Source organism: Oncorhynchus keta, chromosome 9 (genome assembly GCF_023373465.1).
Source record: "Oncorhynchus keta strain PuntledgeMale-10-30-2019 chromosome 9, Oket_V2, whole genome shotgun sequence".
NCBI lineage: Eukaryota > Metazoa > Chordata > Actinopteri > Salmoniformes > Salmonidae > Oncorhynchus > Oncorhynchus keta.
The window spans coordinates 23,352,989-23,376,181 of record NC_068429.1 but is presented as its reverse complement, the minus strand read 5'-3'; the positions used below and the strand labels follow the sequence as shown (position 1 = coordinate 23,376,181).

The window sequence follows — 23,193 nt, the reverse complement described above, 5'->3', positions numbered from 1 at the left end:
TTTTTCTTGTCAAATCACACAAACAAATGCCAAATAACTCTTTTTTTTTACCCTGAATTTTTTTATTCAAACGTGTTTATTCCTGCCAAATCACAATGATAGATGGAAGTGGAGTTGTTGAATGAAGAATGTTTGCAGTAACATTGACATCATGAAATAAAATACATATTTTCCAAAATGTTTTATTAGATTGGAGAAAACATTGGGAGGGATCTTAGACAATTCCCAATACAGAATCAGATCCTTGACATGTTGAGCTTATCAAAGATCCACCACCATATTTTACAGTAGAGGATGGATAAACATTTACAGAATGGTTACCTGGAGGAGGGTTTTGTATATACACTACCGGTCAAAAGTTTGGGGTCACTTAGAATGTAATTTACAACACTAACAATGTCTACACTGTATTTCTGATCAATTTTATGTTATTTTAATGGATTTTTCTTTGCTTTTCTTTCAAAAACAAGGAAATGTCAAAGTGACCCCAAACTTTTGAACGGTAGTATATATATATATATTTTTTTTTTCTAGTCCAGGGGCGAGTCATGTAATTGATGAAAGCGTTTTAGAATGAGTTGCTTAATAGGCTATAGATTGACGTGTGCCCGATTCTGCCCCTCAACTCTGATTCTCTGCTGGGAGCGGAATATCAAGTATGCTTGCAGGCTATTTAGTGTGGTTCAATCAAATGATACATAGCCTATAGAATAGGCCTGCTCGGAGAAGCATAGAGCAAAGTTATATTTCTAAGATGGCTGCTGGGATGGTGCAAATAAAACTGGGTTGTAATTACACACTGCAATGGATATTCCAACCCCGGCCTGCTCTGCTCTGGCTCATCCAAAACGTTATTGTGTGCTGCCTAACCAATGAATATTCCAACCCCGGCCTGCTCTGCTCATCCAAAACGTTATTGTGTGCTGCCTAACCAATGGATATTCCAACCCCGGCCTGCTCTGCTCATCCAAAACGTTATTGTGCTGCCTAACCAATGGATATTCCAACCCCGGCCTGCTCTGCTCATCCAAAACGTTATTGTGCTGCCTAACCAATGGCTGTGCAGGACTACCGTAGAAGTTCAGGAGGAGTCAATGGCTTATTCAGATTTTTATTTATTTATTAGACCTAGTCCAGAAAATGCACTCTTGTGCACAGACTAGCCTATAGCCTATATTCTGTTCAGTTTGAGGAGAGCGCAAAGATGGAGGTCAACTTTGATAGCTTGTTACTACTATAATAGATTTGATTAAAAACAATATTTTTCTTGCCAATGATGTATTTATCAGTTATTGACCTCACAATAAGCCAGATGTCAGTCATTTACATTGTGGAGCTGAAACTTGAAGCAGCAGCCACGGCACAATCAATTGGAAATGGACAGCTCCTGGTGCTGAAAGTAGGCAAATTAGAGTAGGAATAATTCATTTCAAGAGAGCTTTGTATTTCTTCCTATCTATTTTTTAAGATAAATAAAAACTGATGTGATTATATAAAGTGATCTATAACAGTGCTTTGGTCCGCGATGCTCTCTCATTGCAAATAAGACACTGATTTGGCATTGGAGAAATATGATATCCAACAAATGTAAATGCCAGTGGTGGGTCTGGCATCTGCATATGTAGAAAATAACCCCGTACCTACTGTAAAATGTGTTATGGGGCTATTTGGTTTCCACTGGTCCTGGGGCCCTTATTAAGGTCAATGGCATGGTGGACTTTACCCAGTACCAGGACATTTTAGCCAAAAACCTGGTTGCCTCTGCCAGGAGGCTGAAACTTAGCTGCAAGTGGATCTTCCAGCAAGACAATAACCTCAAGCACACATCAAAACCATTTCTTTGTAGATTAACTGACCACAAAAGTCAAAATTTTGCAATAGCCAGCTCTATCTCCGAATTTGAACCCAATTGAACCTGTGGTTTGAATTGAAGAGGGCAGTCTTCGCAGACGAAGAATATCAATAATCTGGAAAGAGTCTGTATGGAGGAATGGTCTAACATCCTTCCCAATGTGTTCTCCAATCTCATAAAACATTATAGAAAAAGGCTATGCCGTTATCCTCACAAAGGTGCCGGAGTATTGAAAAGAGGGGTGCCAATAATTTCGACCCCATCTAATGAGAAAAACAAAATCTCTTTCTTTGAGCAGTTGTATTAGTATAAAATCATATCATTTAAAAAATTTTGGGAGCATACATTATAGCTCAGTAATTGTATCATTTTTTTATAGTCTTTTTTGCTCATCTTTATCAAGTGTGCCAATACTTTCCATCATGACTGTATATGTGTGTGGTCACTCACTCATCCCCGTCACGCCGGCTGGTGCGTGTGTGTATGTAATAATGTAATCTTTCAAGTTTATCTTCACTTCTCTGTTCTGCTCCGACCAATCAGTGTTCTTCATTTGCTGTTTTTGATTGAGTCAGGCTTGTCGTCTGAGGGAAACAAATCCATATTGAGGATATTGAGGCAGACCAATCAGTGCATTCACACATGATCAACATTTTACTGTTTATCTAACCGTTATAGGTTAACGTCTCACCTTGTCGACCATTTCTTGCATTTTGTGGATGAGGGCGAACATGTGATCAGCATCCTCCTTCAGCTTCTTCTCATAGGATGAGCTTCGAAGTTCCACCTTCTCCAGCCTGCTGCTAAGACCCTCCTCCTGGCCCTGAGTGACAGCCGCAGCATCCACTGAGAAAGAATAAGAGAGGGACAGTGAAGAAACAGGAGCAGAGAGGGGGAAGAGGCATAAAAAAAATGGTTAGCCAATAGAAGTCTACGAAATTAACAAGATATATAATAAGAGTCTAACCAAATGTGTTTAAGTGTGTGAGAGAGAAAAAAAGGAGACGTGTGTAGTACCCAGTGCGTCCTGTAGGGTGGCGATGCGTAGCTCCAGGGCTTTCCGTGTTCTGTCTGCTGCTTCCAGGGCCTGTAGCAGGCTGGGGATGTTTACCACACTGCCCTTGTAGGAGACCACCTCAGCCCCCACAGCTGCAGCTGGCCCCCTGGATCCCCCAGACTTCCGGCCACAAGCCTTCTCCTTCTTTGTAGCTCCACGAAACAACCCACGGTTACCTGAAGACAAAGAGACTTAATGTGAGTGTGTGTGTGTCGGTACTCACCCCTGCCCTCTCACTCATTGGGGACACACTGATAACAATTAGAAAAATACTGAACGTGTGTGTGTGTCTAACCTTCCATGCTGATATCAGGTTCTGTGTGTTCCGTCTCCTCCCAGCGAGAGGCTAGCATCCTGTATGGACATTGCCCCTCCACACACACCTTATTCAACAACACCTGGACTTGGGTGGGTGTGAGCCACAGCCCTAGAGACAGTAAGATGTTGTGAAGGTCTGCTTGTCTGAGGCCTCCAGTGAGCCGTTTGTCAAAGAACACACAGGCCAACAACACCCTACGAGACAGCACCTAGAGAGAGGGAGAAAGAGAGAGCAAGAGGGAGAGCGAGAGAGGTAGTTAGTAAGGGGAGAGAGAGGAGAAACCATGAAGCATAACCACGGGAAGATGTTGGGGGGAGAGATACCCCTTTTTAATAAAGCATTGCATGCATCTATAATCGCATCTGCATAGTGGCATACAGTTGAGCAGAGGCATTTTTGGAATTTCCACACAGATTTATTTAGCAGGGTCCAGATTTTTGGAGGCCTTTTATAAACGCATTTCCTGCAATTCTACGTCATTTACATGACAAACTGAAGAAAAAAAATGAAAAAAAAACCCGGTCTTGAATGCAAACAATAGCCCTGGCCAATGAAGAGACAGATTGTACAATATTAGGATACAGTGCCTTTGGAAAGTTCAGACCCCTTGACTTTTTCCACATTTTGTTAAGTTACAGCCTTATTCTAAAATGGATTCAATACAACAATGTCCTCAGTAATCTACACACAATACCCCATAATAACAAAGCGAAAACAGGTAATCAATTTGAGCAAATCTATAAAAAATAAAAACAGAACTACCTTATTTACATAAGTATTCAGACCCTTTGCTATGAGACTCAAATTGAGCTCAGGTCCATCCTGTTTCCACTGATCATCCTTGAGATGTTTCTACAACTTGATTGGAGTCCACCTGTGGTAAATTCAATTGATTGGACATGATTTGGAAAGGCACACACCTGTCTATATAAAGGTCCCACAGTTGACAGTGCATGTCAGACCAAAAACCAAGCCATGAGGTCAAAGGAATTGTCCGTAGAGCTCCGAGACAGGATTGTGTCGAGGCACAGATCTGGGGAAGGGTACCAAAATATTTCTGCAGCATTGAAAGTCCCCAAGAACACAGTGGTCTCCATCATTCTTAAATGGAAGAAGTTTGAAACCACCAACTCTTCCTAGAGCTGGCCGCCCAAACTGACAAAGCTCTAGAGTTCCTCTGTTGAGATGGGAGTCTTCCAGAAGGACAACCATCTCTGCAGCAGTCTACCATTCAGGCCTTTATGGTACAGTGGCCAGACGGAAGCCACTCCTCAGTAAAAGGCACATGACAGTCCGCTTGGAGTTTGCCAAAGGGCACTCAAAGAATCTCAGACCATGAGAAACAAGATTCTCTGGTCTGATGAATCCAAGATTGAACTCTTTGGCCTGAATGACAAGTGTCACGTCTGGAGGAAACCTGGCACCATCCCTACGGTGAAGCATGATTTTGGCAGCATCATGCTGTGGGAATATTTTTCAGCAGTAGGGACTAGGGGACTAGTCAGGATCAAGAGAAAGATGAACGGAGCAAAGTACAGAGATCCTTGATGAAAACCTGGTCCAGAGCGCTCCGGACCTAAGACTGGTGCGAAGGGTCACCTTCAACAGGACAACGAACCTAAGCACACAGCCAAGACAAGGCAGGAGTGGCATTGGGACAAGTCTCTGAATGTCGTTGAGTGGCCAGGAAGAGCCCGGACTTGAACCCCATCGAACAGCTGGAGAGACCTGAAAATTGATGTGCAGCAACACTCCCCATCCAACCTGACAGGAATTGAGAGAATCTGCAGAGAAGAACGGGAGAAACTCCCCAAATACAGGTGTGCCAAGCATGTAGTGTCATACCCAAGACTCAAGGCTGTAATTGCTAATTTTTTTTTTTTTACATTTCCAAAAACCTGTTTTTGCTTTGTCATTATGGGGTAATGTGTGTAGATTGGGGGCTGTAAACCTAACAACATTTGGGAAAAAATCAAGGGGTCTGAATACTTTCTGAAGGCATTGTATATATATTTATTACAGGCTAAAGGGCTATTAAATGACCTTTCCAGTGGCACTAAAGACACTAAAGATGAAGCCTATGCTACTCACCGGGGATAAGCTACTTTGAAAAACAGTGCTGTTTGCTCATAATTGGGAGTTGAGAAATATTGTTTTAGGTTCTACAGACAGATTAGGCATTTGCATTCCAAACTGTACGTCTGTCCCGTGATTGTCTTTTTAAATATGCGAAAGACAAACTGACCGCCGCAACCAAGTTTACTAATACAATTCATAGATGGCAGTTCCCATTCATGTCAGTACAGGCAGAGATTACTAATGTACCCATGAGTTTAACAGTCAAATACCATCCATAGATGGCAGTTCCCATTCAAAGGCAGCCATTACTAATGTACCCATGGGTTTAACAGTCAAATTGCCAGGGTTAGAGGTTCCAAACCCTTCTATGGTTGATATGTCTATGGCCATAAAGGAACAAGCGGTTCTATATTTGGCTCATGTGCTGCCCACATTGCAGCCTTACCGACTTTACACAGAATGTACAAAACATTTAAAATAGCTGCTCTTCCATGATACTGACCAGATCAATCCATGTGAAAGCTATGATCCCGTATTGATGCCTTATTAAATCCACTTCAATCAGTGAAGATGAAGGGGAGACAGGTTAAAGAAGGATTTTTAAGCATTGAGACAATTGAGACATGGATTGTGTATGTGTGCCATTCAGAGGTTCAATGGGCAAGACATGCCTTTGAACAGGGTATGGTGCCAGGTGCACCTGTGTGTATCAAGAATGCTCCACCACCCAAAGGACACCCAGCCAACGTGCCTCAACTGGGAAGCATTGGAGTCAACAATAATTTTCTGAAGGGGGGGGGGTGCAACTCAATATTAGGAAGGTGTTCCTAATGTTTGGTATACTCAGTGTATGTGCTTATGATCAAACTTAATCTACAGCTATTTTTTAGAAGCTATTCATCTTCTGTGGCTAAATGATGTGTAGTATTTTGAATTATTTTATTTATGTCTGTTCAGACAGGAGTAACATTTTTAGTAAAATTATTTAGAGGGTGCTGCAGCACCCCTACTTCCCACGGTGACTCTATGAAGTATAGTAACTTCTAGGGGGCCCTAGTATTTACAGTGTATGTGGGCCTTACATTGTGCTTTAAGAGGCAGTCTGAATTCTCACTAGTAATTCCCTCCTCTCCCAACAACTCTGGGGAAAAAAATAAGGAGAAAAGAAAGCAATTTTAGTACACACACAGCTTCTGGCATTTAACTTCCCCCAACCCAGTCTTTTCAGATCTTCATACCTCTTTCTCCCTCTCCCTCTTTCTCATCTATCTCTTCTCCATCGTCATCAGTCTCCTCCGCTGCTGTCCCTCCACTCTCTCCTCTTTCCTGAAATCTTTTACTCCTCTCATCCCGTATTCTCTGCTTTTTGTCGTTCTTTATCTGGTCATCCTCCTGAAAAAGAGATTGGAGAATGTAAGCAGGACTAAATCAGGTGTAGTGAAGAAAACTGGTAACATGTTAATTTGTGTGTGTGTACCGTGGGTGTAGGTGTTAGAGAGCAGAGACAGCGGTAGAGCAGTAGACCAAAGTCCCTCTGAAGCATCTCACAAAACAACTCTGCCAGCAAGCCCACCTAGAGAGAGAGAGGTCCGTATAATCATTTATGTTGTATCATGACAACTAACCTACTCCAAAGCGGAGTAGTACAGTATATCTCAGTGTAACTCAGTGTGGTCTATGGGAGTACTTTACCTCAAAGGCCTCCTTGGTTGTGGAGGTGTGGGGCTCCAGGAGAGAGGAGAGGGGGACGGGGCAGAGGGCTAGCCCAGGACGAGGCCTTGCAACCAGGCATGGAGCGGCAGGGAGAGGGGCCCCTTCCTCCTGATAGACAAACACGCACAAGGCAGCTTTAGAATGGCTGTGAGTTGTGACTTGCCTGATGATTCATATTGAATGTAATTCCGCTGCTCTATCAATCGCTACATACATTCAGTCTGAGACTGCCATCCTAGAAGTCGTTTGCAGTGATGTCAAAGTGAGAGCCGCTGTACAAAACAAGTCATCGGAGACTGGATCGTCTCTAACCAATCAGAGTATCAAAGCCAATTACTATTTCCAAAACGCTGCTTTACCCACGTGTGTTCAAGCTCTGTCCCAACCCATCAGTTTCTGGGACCAATCAGAACGGTCTGAATCTGTTCGCATTCGAGAAGTCGTCAGGAAGGAGATCAAATCCAGACTATTCGTAGATTTGATCTGGACGTGGCGTTTAGCCAGAGTGATGTGGATGGGTAGCCAGGTAAAGATGTGACTACTACAGAATATGTATCGAACTCTCACCTCACACACACACACACACACACACTCACCTCCTGAGTCCTGAGTGTGCTCCAGTCGTCCTCTGTAGGTACGATCCGCCAGACATCAGGTAACAAAAACACCACCGTCTCCAGCTTCCCCTCACAAACATAGCTCAGCTCAGCCATCTTATACCTGGGAGAGGGAGTTGTTCATCCCATTGTAAATGGAGTGCCACAGTGTTGAAAAGGGGAAAACAAAACAAGTATTTGATTGGCTGGTTTACTACCTGGCTGTGTGAGAGTCAAAAGAGTGTGTGAGCATAAAGATGTGCTTGTGTGATCATGAACATGCAAGTGTGTATACTGACCACTGGGAGCAGCCGCTGAGGTCCAGTCCACTCTGTTCCCTCACACAGCGCAGGGCTGTCCTCAGCAGTGCCCTGGGGTCCTTCAGTGGACTGGGACCCCCGCCATCTGTCTCAAGACACCACGGACCCCCAAGGGCCCGAAACTCACCCCCTACCTCCCCCAAAAGGAACTGACAGAGGGGAGAGAGATTATGTACAGTTGAAGTCAGAAGTTTACAAACACCTTAACGAAAGACATTTAAACTCAGTTTTTCATCATTCCTGACATTTAATCCAAGTAAAAATTCCCTGGTTTAGGTCATTTAGGATCACCACTTTATTTTAAGAATGTCAAATGTCAGAATAATAGGAGAGAGAATGATTTATTTCATCACATTCCCAGTGGGTCAGAAGTTTACATGCACTCAATTAGTATTTGGTAGCATTGCCTTTAAATTGTTTAACTTGGGTCAAACGTTTCAGGTAGCCTTCCACAAGCTTCCCACAATAAGTTGTGTGAATTTTGGCCCATTCCTCCTGACAGAGCTGGTGTAACAGTCAAGTTTGTAGGCCTCCTTGCTCGCACACACTTTTTCAGTTCTGCCCACAAATTTTCTATGGGATTGAGGTGAGGGCTTTGTGATGGCTACTCCAATACCTTGACTTTGTTGTCCTTAAGCCATTTTGCCACAACTTTGGAAGTATGCTTGGGGTCATTGTCCATTTCGAAGACCCATTTGCGACCTAGCTTTAACTTCCTGACTGATGTCTTGAGATGTTGCTTCAATATATCCACATAATTTTCCTTCCTTATGATGTTCTTCCTTCCTCATGATGCCTCTAACCCTATTACAGGGGCTGAGTCACTGGCTTACTGGGGCTCTCTCATACCGTCCCTGGAGGGGGTGCGTCACCTGAGTGGGTTGATTCACTGATGTGGTCATCCTGTCTGGGTTGGCGCCCCCCCCTTGGGTTGTGCCGTGGCGGAGATCTTTGTGGGCTATACTCAGCCTTGTCTCAGGATGGTAAGTTGGTGGTTGAAGATATCCCTCTAGTGTTGTGGGGGCTGTGCTTTGGCAAAGTGGGTGGGGTTATATCCTTCCTGTTTGGCCCTGTCCGGGGATGTCCTCGGATGGGGCCACAGTGTCTCCTGACCCCTCCTGTCTCAGCCTCCAGTATTTATGCTGCAGTAGTTTGTGTCGGGGGGCTAGGGTCAGTGTGTTATATCTGGAGTACTTCTCCTGTCCTATTCGGTGTCCTGTGTGAATTTAAGTGTGCTCTCTCTAATTCTCTCTTTCTCTCTCTCGGAGCACCTGAGCCCTCACATGACCTGACATGATGACTCCTTGCTGTCCCCAGTCCACCTGGCCATGCTGCTGCTCCAGTTTCAACTGTTCTGCCTTATTATCATTCGACCATGCTGGTCATTTATGAACATTTGAATATCTTGGCCACGTTCTGTCATAATCTCCACCCGGCACAGCCAGAAGAGGACTGGCCACCTCTCTTGGTTACTTCCTAGGTTTTGGCCTTTCTAGGGAGTTTTTCCTTGCCACCGTGCTTCTAAACCTACATTGCTTGCTGTTTGGGGTTTTAGGCTGGGTTTCTGTACAGCACTTTGAGATATCAGCTGATGTACGAAGGGCTATATAAATAAATTTGATGTAACCTATTTTGTGAAGTGCACAAGTCCCTCCTGCAGCAAAGCACCCCACAACATGATGCTGCCACCCCCGTGCTTCACGGTTGGGATGGTGTTCTTCGGCTTGCAAGTCTCCCCCTTTTCCCTCCAAACATAACGATGGTCATTATGGCCAAACAGTTCTATTTTTGTTTCATCAGACCAGAGGACATTTCTCCAAAAAGTACGATCTTTGTCCCCATGTGCAGTTGCAAACCGTAGTCTGGCTTTTTTTAATGGCGGTTTTGGAGCTGTGGCTTCTTCCTTGCTGAACGGTGTTTCAGGTTATGTCGATATAGGACTCGTTTTACTGTGGATATAGATACTTTTGTACCCGTTTCCTCCAGCATCTTCACAAGGTCCTTTGCTGTTGTTCTGGGATTGATTTGCACTTCTCGCACCAAAGTACGTTCATCTCTTGGAGACAGAACACGTCTCCTTCCTGAGCGGTATGACGGCTGCGTGGTCCCATGGTGTTTATACTTGCGTACTATTGTTTGTACAGATGAGCGTGGTACCTTCAGGCGTTTGGAAATTGCTCCTAAGGATGAACCAGATGTGTGGAGGTCTACAATTTTTTTTCTGAGGTCTTGGTTGATTTCTGTTGATTTTCCCATGATGTCAAACAAAGAGGCACTGAGTTTGAAGGTAGGCCTTGAACTACATCCACAGGTACACTTCCAATTGACTCAAATTATGTCAATTAGCCTATCAGAAGCTTCTAAAGCCATGACATACTTTTCTGGAATTTTCCAAGGTGTTTAAAGGCACAGTCAACTTAGTGTATGTACACTTCTGACCCACTGGAATTGTGATACAGTGAATTAATCTGTCTGTAAACAATTGTTGGAAAAATTACTTCATGCACAAAGTAGATGTCCTAACCCTCTTGCCAAAACTATAGTTTGTTAACAAGAAATGTGTGGAGTGGTTGAAAAACGAGTTTTAATGATTCCAACCTAAGTGTATGTAAACTTCTGACTTCATCTGTATTTCGTATGTAATTATGATTTGACCAAAGTTGAGGTGTATAGTGGGCTGTACCCAGTCACAAAGTAACCGTCCTCACCTTGATGAGAGAGGCAGGGTGCATAGCACCCTCCTGCTGTTCTTTCCTGTCCTGCAGCCCACAGCACTGTCTGTACAGCTCCTCTGAACTGGCCATGGACAACAGCAGCACCTGTGTGACACACACACACCATTTAGGGGTTCCCGAGTGGCGCAGCGCTCTTAAGCATTGCATCTCAGTGCGAGAGGCGTCACTACAGACACCCTGGTTCGAATCACAACCGGCCGTGATTGGGAGACCCACAGGGCGGCGCACAATTGGCCCAGCGTCATCTGGGTTACGATTTGGCCACTGAAGGCCATCATTGTAAACCACTATACACCTGGGGCGGCAGGGTAGCCTAGTGGTTAGAGCGTTGGACTAGTAACCGGAAGGTTGCAAGTTCAAATCCCCGAGCTGACAAGGTACAAATCTGTCGTTCTGCCCCTGAACAGGCAGTTAACCCACTGTTCCTAGGCCGTCATTGAAAATAAGAATTTGTTCTTAACTGACTTGCCTAGTTAAATAAAGGTAAAATAAAAAAAAATGTAAATAAGAATTTGTTCTTAACTGACTTGCCTAGGTAAATAAAAGGTTACATTTAAAAAATATATATACACTACCCGTCAAATGTTATAGAACACCTACTCACTCACGGTTTTCTTTATTTTTACAATTTTCTACATTGTAGAATAATAGTGAAGACATCAAAACTATGAATTAACACATATGGAATCATGTAGTAACCAAAAATATTGTTAAACAATTCAATATATATTTTATATTTGAGATCCTTCAAATAGCCACCCTTTGCCTTGATGACAGCTTTGCACACTCTTGGCATTCTCTCAACCAGCTTCACTTGGAATGCTTTTCCTGCTTTTCCTTCATTGACGAACTCATATCCCAAACCATCTCAATTTGGTTGAGGTCGGGGGATTGTGGAGGCCAGGTCATCTGATGCAGCACTCCATCAGCCCTTACACAACCTGGAGGTGTTGGGTCATTGTCCTGTTGAAAAACAATGATAATGGGACTAAGCCCAAAACCAGGTGGGATGGCGTATCACTGCAGAATACTGTAGTAGCCATGCTAGTTAACTTCTTTGGGGTAGAGGGCAGTATTTTCATGTCCGTATGAAAAGCATGCCCAGAGTAAACGGCCTGCTACAAAACCAAAAAAGCTAGAATATGCATATTATTAGTAGATTTGGGTAGAAAACACTCTGACGTTTCTAAAACTGTTTGAATGATGTCTGTGAGTGTAACAGGACTCAGAACTTCCAATCAGGAAGTGAGAAATCTGAGGTTGGTCGATTTTCAACTCAGCTCCTATTGAAGATACAGTGGGATATTGGTAATGTTGCACTTCCTAATGCTTCCACTAGATGTCAACAGTATTTAGAACCTTGTCTGATGCTTCTACTGTGAAGTGGGGCCGAATGAGAGGGGATTGAGTAAGGTCTACCATGGCCTGAACTTGCGCTGACCATGCGCGTTCATGCGTTCACACTTCTGAAGACAAAGGAATTCTCCAGTTGGAACATTATTGAAGAATTATGTTAAAAACATCCTAAAGAGGCCTCCCGGGTGGCGCAGTGGTCAAGGGCACTGCAACGCAGCGCTAGCTGTGCCACCAGAGACTCTGGGTTCGCACCCAGGCTCTGTCGATTCAATACTTCGTTTGTCATGTTTTTAGGGAACTTTAACTTTTCGTCCGTACTGGCCCGCGCGTCGTGAGTTTGGAAAGTGTACTGAACGCTAGAAGAACAAGGAGGAATTTGGACATAAATTATGGACATTATCGAACAAAACAAACATTTATTGTGGAACAGGGATTCCTGGGAGTGCATTCTGATGAAGATCAAAGTAAGTGAATGTTTATAATGTTGTTTCTTACTTCTGTTGAATGCACAATATGGCGGATACATTTGTCTTGATTGGGATCTGAGCGCCGAACTCAGATCGTTGCATTGTTTGCTTTTTCCGTAAAGCTTTTTAGAAATCTAACACAGCGGTTGCATTGAGAAGTGCATCCCAAATTCCATGCATAACAGTTGTATCTTTTAGCAATGTTTATGATGAGTATTTCTGTAAATTGATGTGGCTCTCTGCAAAATCACCGGATGTTTTAGAACTTCTGAACGTAGTAACGCACCAATGTAAACTCTGATTTTTGGATATAAATATGAACTTTGCCTAACAAAACATACATGTATTGTGTAACATAAAGTCCTATGAGTGTCATCTGATGAAGATCATCAAAGGTTAGTGATGAATTTTATCTATATTTCTGCTTTTTGTGATTCCTCTCTTTGGCTGGAAAAATGGCTGTTATTCTGTGAATAGGCACTCATCTAACATAATCATTTGGTTTACTTTCGTCGTAAAGCCTTTTAAAAATCGGACACTGTGGCTGGATTTACAACAAGTGTTTCTTTAAAATGGCAAAATACATATATGTTTGAGGAATTTTAAATATGGGATTTCTTTTGTTTTGAATTTGGCGCCCTGCAGTTTCACTGGCTGTTGAGGTGGGACGCTACGTCCCACGTACCCTAGAGAGGTTAAGTGTGCCTTGAATTATAAATAAATCACAGTGTCAGCAGCAAAGTACCCCCACACCATGACACCTCCTCCTCCATGCTTTATGGTGGGAAATACACATGCGGAGATTATCCGTTCACCAATACCGCGTCTCACAAAGGCACGGCGGTTGGAACCAAAAATCTCCAATTTGGACTCCAGACCAAAGGACAAATTTCCACCGGTCTAATGTCCATTGCTCGTGTTTCTTTTAGTAGTGGTTTCTTTGCAGCAATGCGACTATGAAGGCCTGATTCACACAGTCTCCTCTAAACGGTTGGTGTTGAGATGTGTCTGTTACTTGAACTCTGTGAAGCATTTATTTGGGCTGCAATTTCTGTTAACTTTAATGAACTTATTCTCTGCAGCAGATGTAACTCTGGGTCTTCCTTTCCTGTGGTGGTCCCCATTAGAGCCAGTTTCATCACAACGCTTGATGGTTTTTGCGACTGCACCTTAAGAAACTTTCAAGGTTCTTTACATTTTCGATATTGACTGACCTTCATGTCTTAAAGTAATGACATTTCTCTTTGCTTATTTGAGCTGTTCTTGCCATCTTAAAAGACTTAGCATTTTACCAAATAGGGATATCTTCTGTATACCCCCCCTTTTGGTTACTACATGATTCCATATGTGTTATTTCATAGTTTTGATGTCTTCACTATTATTCTACAATGTAGAAAATAGTGCAAATAAAGAAAAACCCTTGAATGAGTAGGTGTTCTATAACATTTGATGGGTGTGTATATAATAAAATCCAGTGGGCAAACAAGACACACAGGTGGTGAATGGGAAGGTGAGAGTCAGAGTGTTTGTTTGGTGTGCTTTACCTTTACAGTGCACTCTGCGCCCTCTCTCTCAGTGTGTATGTGTTGGTCAGGCTCGACGGGGCCTATGTGGTAAAGGCAGGGCTGTGGGAGCGGGAATGGGAGGGGCTGGGAGGGAGGAAAGCTGTCAATCCAACTGATTGACAGGTGGCAGACGGATGGGGGGAGAGGGAGATGGGGGTAGCGACGCTGTAGCTCTAGACTGTCACAGGACACACTGGGGGAGACGGCAGGGAGACAACGGGTTGGAGATTAATCGATTACCAAAATTACATATTCTTTGATTGACTGATTGCATAAATAAATAAATGACAAGTGGACTCACCTATCCCTGGGGAAGCAAGAGAAGAGGGCGGGACTCTGAACTGGGGTAGGGGAGGTCTTTTTGGTGTGTGCTCCCTTATCCTCCTCCTCCTTCCACCTCCTCCTCTTCTGGTCACAACCCCTCACTCCGCTGTCCTCCCTGACACACATGACACACACAAAATAATATTGCACACAATTGATTTTCCCTGAGGTGAACAAAGAGACAGAACACACAGACACACTCACCGGCGGTCTCCTCGTCTCCCTGCCTCAGCAGGTCTCTTCCTGATGCCTCTGCCCCAGCCCTCAAACTGACCCCCCCATGATGGAGTCTGCAGCAACCCCGCTGAAAGTGAGAGAGGAAATAAGAAAATAAACAAACACTATTCCCTACATAGTTCAAGTCTTCTGTGGCTTCTGTGGCCTTTCTGTGACCCTAGGACCTAGGTGCATCAAAAAGGACCTAGATGGATCAAAATGGACCTAGGTGGCTCAAAATGGACCTAGGTGGCTCAAAATGGACCTAGGTGGCTCAAAATGGACCGAGGTGGATCAAAATGGACCGAGGTGGATCAAAATGGACCGAGGTGGATCAAAATGGACCGAGGTGGATCAAAATGGACCGAGGTGGATCAAAATGGACCGAGGTGGATCAAAATGGACCGAGGTGGATCAAAATGGACCGAGGTAGATCAAAATGGACCTAGATGTATCAAAAGTAATGCACTATATGGAGAGAAGGGTGTGATTTGGGACAGGTTCACTCACGCTTGGCCACAGTGTGAAGGATGCTGGGGATGAGAGGAGGGATCTTGGGAGATTTGAGGAGAGGCTGCGGCTTGCTACCCAGAATGCCCGGTTTCTGTGCATGTGCAGGCATCATGGAGGGCAGGAGAGGACGAGGAAACTTTGTCGTCTGAGAAGAGATGGAAGAAGAGGATAGAGTATACCTTTTCCTTATCCCTATTCAACCCTCTTGTCTGACACACTATTGGTTAACATAATAAATCAACCACTCAGGTGAAATATGAAATTCTACAATATCACTGTCTGGTCCTTCTACAGTAATCTACATTACCTACAGAAACTCTACCTGTGTGTCTTTGGTCAGGCTCTGTACTCTACCTGTGTGTGTTCTGCGAGGGTCTGTACTCTCTGGGCGCTCCAGCTGTGTGATTGAGACAGATCCAGGACAGCCTTTACCAGCACCCTCTCCCCCAGTGCCGGAACTCTCCCCTTCACCACACTGACACACACAGAGTTAACACAGTACACACAGTGTTTACCACCAGTTGAATAACCTCATAGAATTGAATAATTTAGTAAATGAAAACGGATATTTTATCTATATTGCTTACACCTATCCAAGCTTCTCAAATCGAAATATGTGCATAATAGTGGGTTAGGGGTCCATTTGAAATTGGGGCATAACTACTGGAACTTAGTGTTAGTCCTTTGTACCTCTTCTGAAAACGCACTTCCTGGTCCACCATCCCATAATGCTCCTGGAGCTGAGTCACAACCCCAGTGAAGACACGTTGCTTCATCTGAGAGCGAACACAAACACATCATTATAGACGCATTACACACACACACACACACACACACACACACACGTCTTACTTGGCTATCCATGTATCTGCTCAGTATCACTCCTTAGCTGGATCGGTCTGGACCTACTTCTTTCTGGAGCAGACCTGACACATAACCATAGAAATATAATTATTCTAGTTATGTTTCACTATATTGGATCACTCCAATATATTGGTATCACTCTTTGGTGGAGGGATACATCCGAGGTGAGGATTTACAGATTTACTTCCGTGTACACCTGTGTCACGGCTGGGGTCTGCCCCTATATATAGGCACACGTTCTCTTTCATTTTCTCGGCAGACGTCCATATGGTTTGAAGTACAACCTTTCCCTAGTTCGCTTGGTAAGTCACTGGTAAGTGTAATATCTTGCGTGGAAGTATACTCACTGGCTGTTTGCAGCCTGGAGCAGCTGGCCACATGGCCGCCTCTCCTCGAGTGCTCCACTCAATGCGCGCGGTTGATCTGTATCTTCCGCCCGTGGCTTGTCGTACTTGTGTTTCGTTAGCGGTGGCTCGTTGCCACAAACTGTAATTTACCTTACACAACTTGCCCACTAGCTTGTTCAATGTGTGTGTTGTGAATTGGTTCTCTGCTAATTATCCTGCAAGGTTTTTTCTTGTTCTTTCCCCTGCAGAGTGTAAGAGTATTTTAGTGGGCTTCCACTACGTTGAGACATTAACTTTGAAGTTCCTTAACGAAGCTACTCCATGATATAGTGCTGTTTTTACGGCTTGGATATTAAAAAGGTAATAAATGCAGTAAAAATACAAAATAAAAACATACAAATTAAATCCTGGTTGCTGTTTTTTTGTCTGCCTGTTTTTCCCACATGGGTCTTCCCCGGTTTTTGCAGAGGTACTGGGTAAGTTATCCCTCACCGGGTTCCTATTCCTCTAAGTGGGTCACGACATAAGCCCTTCCAGGGTGTCGGATCCCTGCGCCGTGGCCTTGTTGGCTTGGCTGAGCTTATGGCTTCCCTTTGTGACAGATGTGATGGTGGCTTCCCCCCTGGGGATCTGCATACCTCGTGTATGCACTGCCTGCGTTTGAGCCACACGGAGAGGGCGGTGGAACGCCCTACTGGATCCCTGTTTTGTGTGGTGTTCTCAGAACGCCTGCACCTGGCGTGAGTGGGTTGGCCAACCTCGTGCTCAGGCTGGGGACGAGCTCCCTCCCTCAGGAGTGGTGCGCAGCGAGCTGTTAATCCCTGGGCCCAGTACCCCTCCCAGGAAGCGTGGCCGAAGCCACCTCAGGCCTCTCTACTGGGCTCTTCTGCTGCCAGTCCTGGACGGGGGTATGAGTCAGACCGCTGGGACCACCTTGAACTGAAGGTACATGCCTTGCATCCGGAGGCTGATAGCGTCGATGGCGACGACAGCTGTTCCCTGTTGGTAGTGATAGGCTGTTCCTGGGGGACGATGCTGGCGCTGTTCACCACCATGAGCGGGGCGACCAGGCCATCAGAAGCTGGCAACGGGGCTTCATCGCCCCCAGCAGCTCGAGAGGCTATAAGGAGCCTACTCACTCAGGTAGCCGCTGAGATGGACATCAAACTGGTGGACAGTGAGGACTCTCCATCTGACCCCATCTCTGCTGAGTTCCGCAAGGCCTTGCATGAAGGCTGGGCCTCTGCCCGGGGGCGCTTCTGACTCACAGCAAAGACTAGACCATGGAGATATGTTGCGGACGTGGAGTCACTCGGCCTCCGGAAGTACCCGACTATGGACAACATGGTCCTGCCATGGTCCTCCTGGACCAAGGGATTATAGGGTGGAAACCGCGACTGAAGCCGGAATCCCCGAAATGTCTTTGATGCAGACTTGAAAGCCACATATGGGTCCCTCTGCTCTCTTGGCAACCTTACCAATACGGCCATGCTGCTGCAGGCCTACCTGCGCACTCTGTTGCCCCGACTGCAGGAGGGCACAGAGGAGCTCCTCCGGGAAGCGATGGAGATGTCTCGCCTGCTCTCCCTGCTCCAAAGGGATGTGGCCTGAGCCAACAGACGGGCCATGGCGCAGGTGGTAACCTCCCGGCACCATCTCTGACTAGCCCAGTCCCATCTCTGGCTAGCCCAGTCCCGTCTGCTAGGTGCTCTCCAGAGCACATTTGCCAGTCAACCAGTTCATGCTACCTCCTCAGGCCCCGGGTCCAAGGCAGACCGTCGCCACCCACCTGCACCCGAACAACAGTGGGGCCCTTCTCCTGCCCCATCGCCTCTTGCTAAGGGACGACAGCGGGGAGGGGCACAGCGTGCGATGAAGCAACAGCCTGTTTTTCCCCACATGGGTCTTCCCCTTTTTTTCTTTTTCTTTCCAGAGGTACTGGGTAATTTATCCCTCACCGGGTTCCTATTCCTCCAAGCAGGACACAAAATAAGCTCTTCCAGGGCGTTGGACCCCTGACGCCCCTCCGTGGCCTTGTTGGCTTGGATGAGCTTACGGCTTCTCTTTGTGACAGGTGTGATGGTGTCAACCGCCACCGCCATAGGGACGTGCCTGGGGGACCCAGGCGCTCGGGGCACCAGAGTAGAGGCAGGCCCCATAACACACCCTTCCCCGATCGCTTCTCCCGGTATCAAAGGGCAAAGTGGGGTATCCACAATGCGAGGGGTACCGACTCCAATTCCGGTGGCCGACCCCCGAAGAAAACCCTGCTGATGGAGATCTCCTCACTCCTGGACAAGGGTGCCATCCGCAGGATCGAGACATCAGAAAGGTGGGTTCTACTGGTCCCAAAAAGATAGAGGGTTTTGACCGATTATGGACCTCTGCAACCTCAATGGGTACTTGAAGGTAGAGGTTCCACATGCTGTCCCCAGCCCACTTGTTGCAGGCATGTCCAGGGACCAGTGGTATGTGACGCTGGACCTGAGGGATGCGTATTTCCATATTCCTGTTCACCCAGCTCACTTGCAGTACCTCCGATTTGCTTTCGAAGGGACGGCTTACGAATTCAGGGTTCTTCCCATCAGCATCACCTTGGCAGCCTGCACTTTTACAAAGTACATGGATCCTGTCCTGGCACCTCTCACGTCCCAAGGATTGTTGATCTTCAATTACCTGGACGATTGGCTGACCCAGGTCCTGTCAGAGAGTGATGCTCCTGACCCACATCGTCGGGCTGGGCATTACTGTAAACGGCAAGAAGAGTCATCTGATGCCCACTCAAAGGGTGGCTGAACTGGACTCAGTCCTCATGAGAGCACGCCTGTCCATCAGAAGGGTTCAGGCGATCTAATCTTGCCTAGAACACTTTCGGCAGGGGTGGGTGGGTGGTATCCGCCCTGACCTGCTAACACCGGTTGGGCTTGCTGACAGCGGCCACGTTGCTGATTCCCCTGGGCCTGCTCCATCTCCGGCCTCTTCAGCGGTGTTTCAAATCCCACTAGCTGCACCCGAAGCGCCAACGCCAACTGCGGGTGACCTCACAGTGCCTCAAGGGATTGTTAAAGTGGAGCTGTCACTACTTTCTCTCAGGTGGGGTGGAGATGCTGAGGATGTGCCGCCGGGAGCTGGTCAGCACAGACGCCTCCCAGATCGGCTGGGGGGTGGGGGCATGTCCTGGTGAGAACAGACAACACCACAGGGTGGCCTGAGGTCCCACCGCCTCCATCTTATGGCATGGGAGCTCCTTCTCTGGGCTCAGGGAAGTCTAGTGTCTCTATGTGCAGCACACTGGCATCCTGAATGTGGCTGCGGATTAGCTCTCGAGGGAGGGCCCACCACCTAGGTACTGGAGCCTACATCCCCAGGTCGTGCAGCACCTGTGGGTCAATTTCGGTAGTGCGCAGATGGATCAGTTTGCCTCCATGAGCAATGCACACAGCCCCCTGTGGTACTCCATGTCGGATCCACCAGGGCCTCTAGGATTGGATTCTCTGGCTCACGATTGGCCAGGGCTGGAGCTTTTCGCATTACCCCCTCTTTTTCCCCTGATCCAGGCTGTGCCTGACAGGGCCAGGATGGCGGAGCATTGTCTGCTGCTGGTGGCCCCATACTGGCCAAGACAACCCTGGTTTAGCCTTCTCCCGTCCATGTTGTCTGGGACACCTTGGCAACTGCCCCTGAGACCCGGCCTGCCGGGGGAACTCTGTGGCATCTGAGACCGCACCGCCTCAGTCTGTGGGCTTGGCCGTTGAACGGTGGTCCATGTTAGGACTACAGGAGGACGTAAAGAACACCATGCAGAGCACAAGGGCACCGGCTACAACCGCGGCATACCAGTTGCACTGGCGTTTGTTCTGCTCTTGGTGCACTGGTATTGAGGTTGTGCCCGAGTCATGCGGGGTGCAGTATGTTCTCCAATACCTACAGTCTCGCTTGGATGAGGGCATGGCAGCCTCTACACAGAGGGTATTTGGCCGCTATATCTGCTTGCCATGTGGGGTGGATGGACAGGTCGGTGGGGCGCAATGCCTTGTTCTCCAGGTTTATGAAGGGGGTTTGTCGCCTGCATCCCACTAGGACCCGCTCAACGGCGAGCTAAGATCTGGATGTGGTCTTGGCAGCTTGGCAAAGCCGCCTTTCAAACCGTTGGAGTCTGCCTCAATGAAACACCTCTCTATGAATGAAGGTGGTTTTCTTAGTAGTGAAGAGGGTGGGTGAGCACCATGCTTTTTCGGTAAGTTCTGAGTGCTACCGGATGGAGCCCGGTGGGAGGAGTATATCTCTCCGTCCCAACCCTTCATTCCTCCCGAAAGTTCTGCTTACAACCCCCCGGCAGTGGCGGTGGTGTCTGGGCCTCCCTCCGGCATGGTGTGCCCTATGCGGATACTGGCTGCCTATGTGGAGCAGACACGGTCAGTGAGATCAACAGACCAGCTCTTTGTCTGCTATGGTGAGAAGGTCCTGGGGGCTGGGCTATCAAAGCAGAGGCTCTCTCATTGGATCGTGGACACGATTACGGTAGATTACCGCCTGGCTGGAATGCCAGTGCTGGGATCTGTGGTGGCATATTAAACACGAGGTGTGGCTGCGTCCTGGGCACTCCTCAGATGAGTGCCCCTCAGTGATATCGGCGCTTCCTCTTATGCCTTTACTAGGTACTATCAGGTAAATGTGGCACCTCCCTCTGCGGTTGGTTCAGCGGTCCTGGGCATCGTCTCCCCTTCCGGAGACTGTGCCGGGACCCCTCTTCCACAATGACGACCCCTGCGTCTCGGTCCCACGCTGGGACTTTGCCACTGGCTGGCCAGTTCCCTCTAGCACCGACTAATCTGGTACGGGTATACCAATATATTGGAGTGATCCAATACAGTGAAACATATAAGGTTTCATATGTAACCACGGTTATGTGATATATATGGATCACTCCAATCCTCTACGGTGCTAGAGGCGCCTCAAAAATGATGAATGTGTGTCGCAGCCATGGGGTCTATATATAGGGGCGGACCCCAGCCGTGACACAGGTGTACACGGGAGTCAATCTGTAAATCCTCACCTCGGATGTATCCCTCCACCGTGGAGTGATACCAATATATTGGAGTGATCCATATGTACATCTTTGTTCTTTTTGCACATGACAACCACTCAATTAGCCCACTTCTGATTCTCCCCCTTTCTCTGTGAAGTTCACTTTCCCTATAACCACTGGGTCACTGATTCAAACTTCACTTGAGCTGTTACCCCTCAATCACTACATTGAGATAGCAAATCTACAGCATGCATGTAGTATCTGCCTACCTATCCATGCTCACGAATATGTCATGTTGCTGAGCAAAAGCCCATAAATGGCTAGATATATTGCTTGGTTGGCAGGAAAACTGCAAGAGGGTCTTTAGCCCAGGAAGGGTAGAGGGTCGTCAGACCTTTTATGGTGTTAAGTACATACTAAACCAAAAAAAAGACTCCTCTTATAATCAACTGGACCCAATGTTCAGGTCAATAGAAATATTAAAAATAATAATTATATTGGGCCCAGATGGTTGACGCCATGGTGAATAACCTAGCGAGTTAGCTAGCTAAAACTCATGGGCAATACTTTACGCTGTAAGATCTGTGCATCATTGATTGGAGCATAAGAACCTGGGCTAGCTAGCTAACTGACTAGATGAACGAACACATTCATCTAACGTTGATGATCCTGGCTACTACAAAAAAATGTTAGCTAGCTTCAATACTGATAGCTATAATTGAGATTATATGTAACTACCACCACCAAACGGTCACTTTGGACACAGCGATCTAGCTAGCTATACGTTTGTAATTATGATTTCGAAAAAATAGCAAATTAGGTAGCTAGCTAGCAACAGTACTCACTCTGGCACAAACTCTCCTTGCAATCCTTCTCTGGCAAAACGTTAGTGGTTTTTATGTTTTGAAGTGGAGCAGTCGCTACATGGGGTGTAATAATTACGCAGATTATGTTGCTAAAAGTTTCATAAACGGAAGAAAACGTAACGAAACGGGGAGGCACCTACGGCTAATGATTAGAACACTAATGTGCGGAGGCAAAGAGGAAGAGGCGAAGCAAGGGACAACTGGGACAAAAATCTATATTCTCCAGCAGGTGGCGTTGATTCGTTTCTTTCGCTCACCAAGTGATGCATTTTTGTATGGAGGTCAATGAGAGAGTGCCGAAATTGGTCAACAAAAAATGTAATGGCTTATTTGCTACGTGTAGCTTATTTGATCGAATATAAGTATCGTAATGCTTAGGTTGTTACGAGTGTTCTGATATAAGTAGGATACGTGAAATCCCGCCAACTTTGAGAATAATACATAAATCATTGGAAAAATACTTAATATCTGCCCTCTCATTGGCCAGAATAGTCCCACCTGATCTTGCCTCCTCCCGACTGCCTTCCATCTTTGAATACATTTATTTTCAACATTAGAGCGGCCAGTTGAGTATCTCGCCAATAAAATGGATAATCTGTGGTTGACTACATTAAAATGGTGGTAGCCCTCAATGGCGCTGGCCATGCTAAAACGGCATTTTGGGCCCAAGAGGCCTCTATCATCAAATATTTGTTATAACTAACCCATTGTTCCACCTGTGCTATTATTGTGTTTATTTGACAGTGCAGGCCACTGCCTACTGACGCATCTACAAATAACCTTGTAGTATCATTACTAACTACCCATTCATTATATTTGTAGGTCAGTCAGTAATAAATTACCCATGATACATTACGGTTTTGATCCTCTCGAACATTTTTTAATTTTTTTAAATTGTATTTATTTTTATTAATATCAAATCAATACATAAAGCACACGAGGGAACACAAGCATACATAGATTACAAACAATAGA

General features: G+C 46.1%; 1 protein-coding gene across 1 annotated transcript; it reads right to left on the bottom strand.

Annotated features, from left to right (window-relative positions):
- Positions 1 to 166: 166 nt before the first annotated feature.
- On the bottom strand, positions 167 to 22,428 carry ccar2 (cell cycle and apoptosis regulator 2). The gene is made up of 19 exons (XM_035775741.2): positions 22,198 to 22,428; positions 15,965 to 16,038; positions 15,803 to 15,888; positions 15,467 to 15,587; positions 15,110 to 15,257; positions 14,588 to 14,687; positions 14,361 to 14,498; positions 14,039 to 14,252; positions 10,645 to 10,755; positions 7,916 to 8,085; positions 7,617 to 7,740; positions 7,000 to 7,128; positions 6,785 to 6,880; positions 6,546 to 6,699; positions 6,390 to 6,448; positions 3,205 to 3,436; positions 2,870 to 3,085; positions 2,544 to 2,698; positions 167 to 2,436 (listed from the first exon to the last, which is right to left on the bottom strand). Exons 2-19 carry the CDS (start codon positions 15,974 to 15,976, stop codon positions 2,392 to 2,394), a joined length of 2,310 nt encoding a protein of 769 aa, XP_035631634.2. The 5' UTR covers positions 15,977 to 16,038; positions 22,198 to 22,428; the 3' UTR covers positions 167 to 2,391.
- Between the last annotated feature and the right edge of the window lie 765 nt (positions 22,429 to 23,193).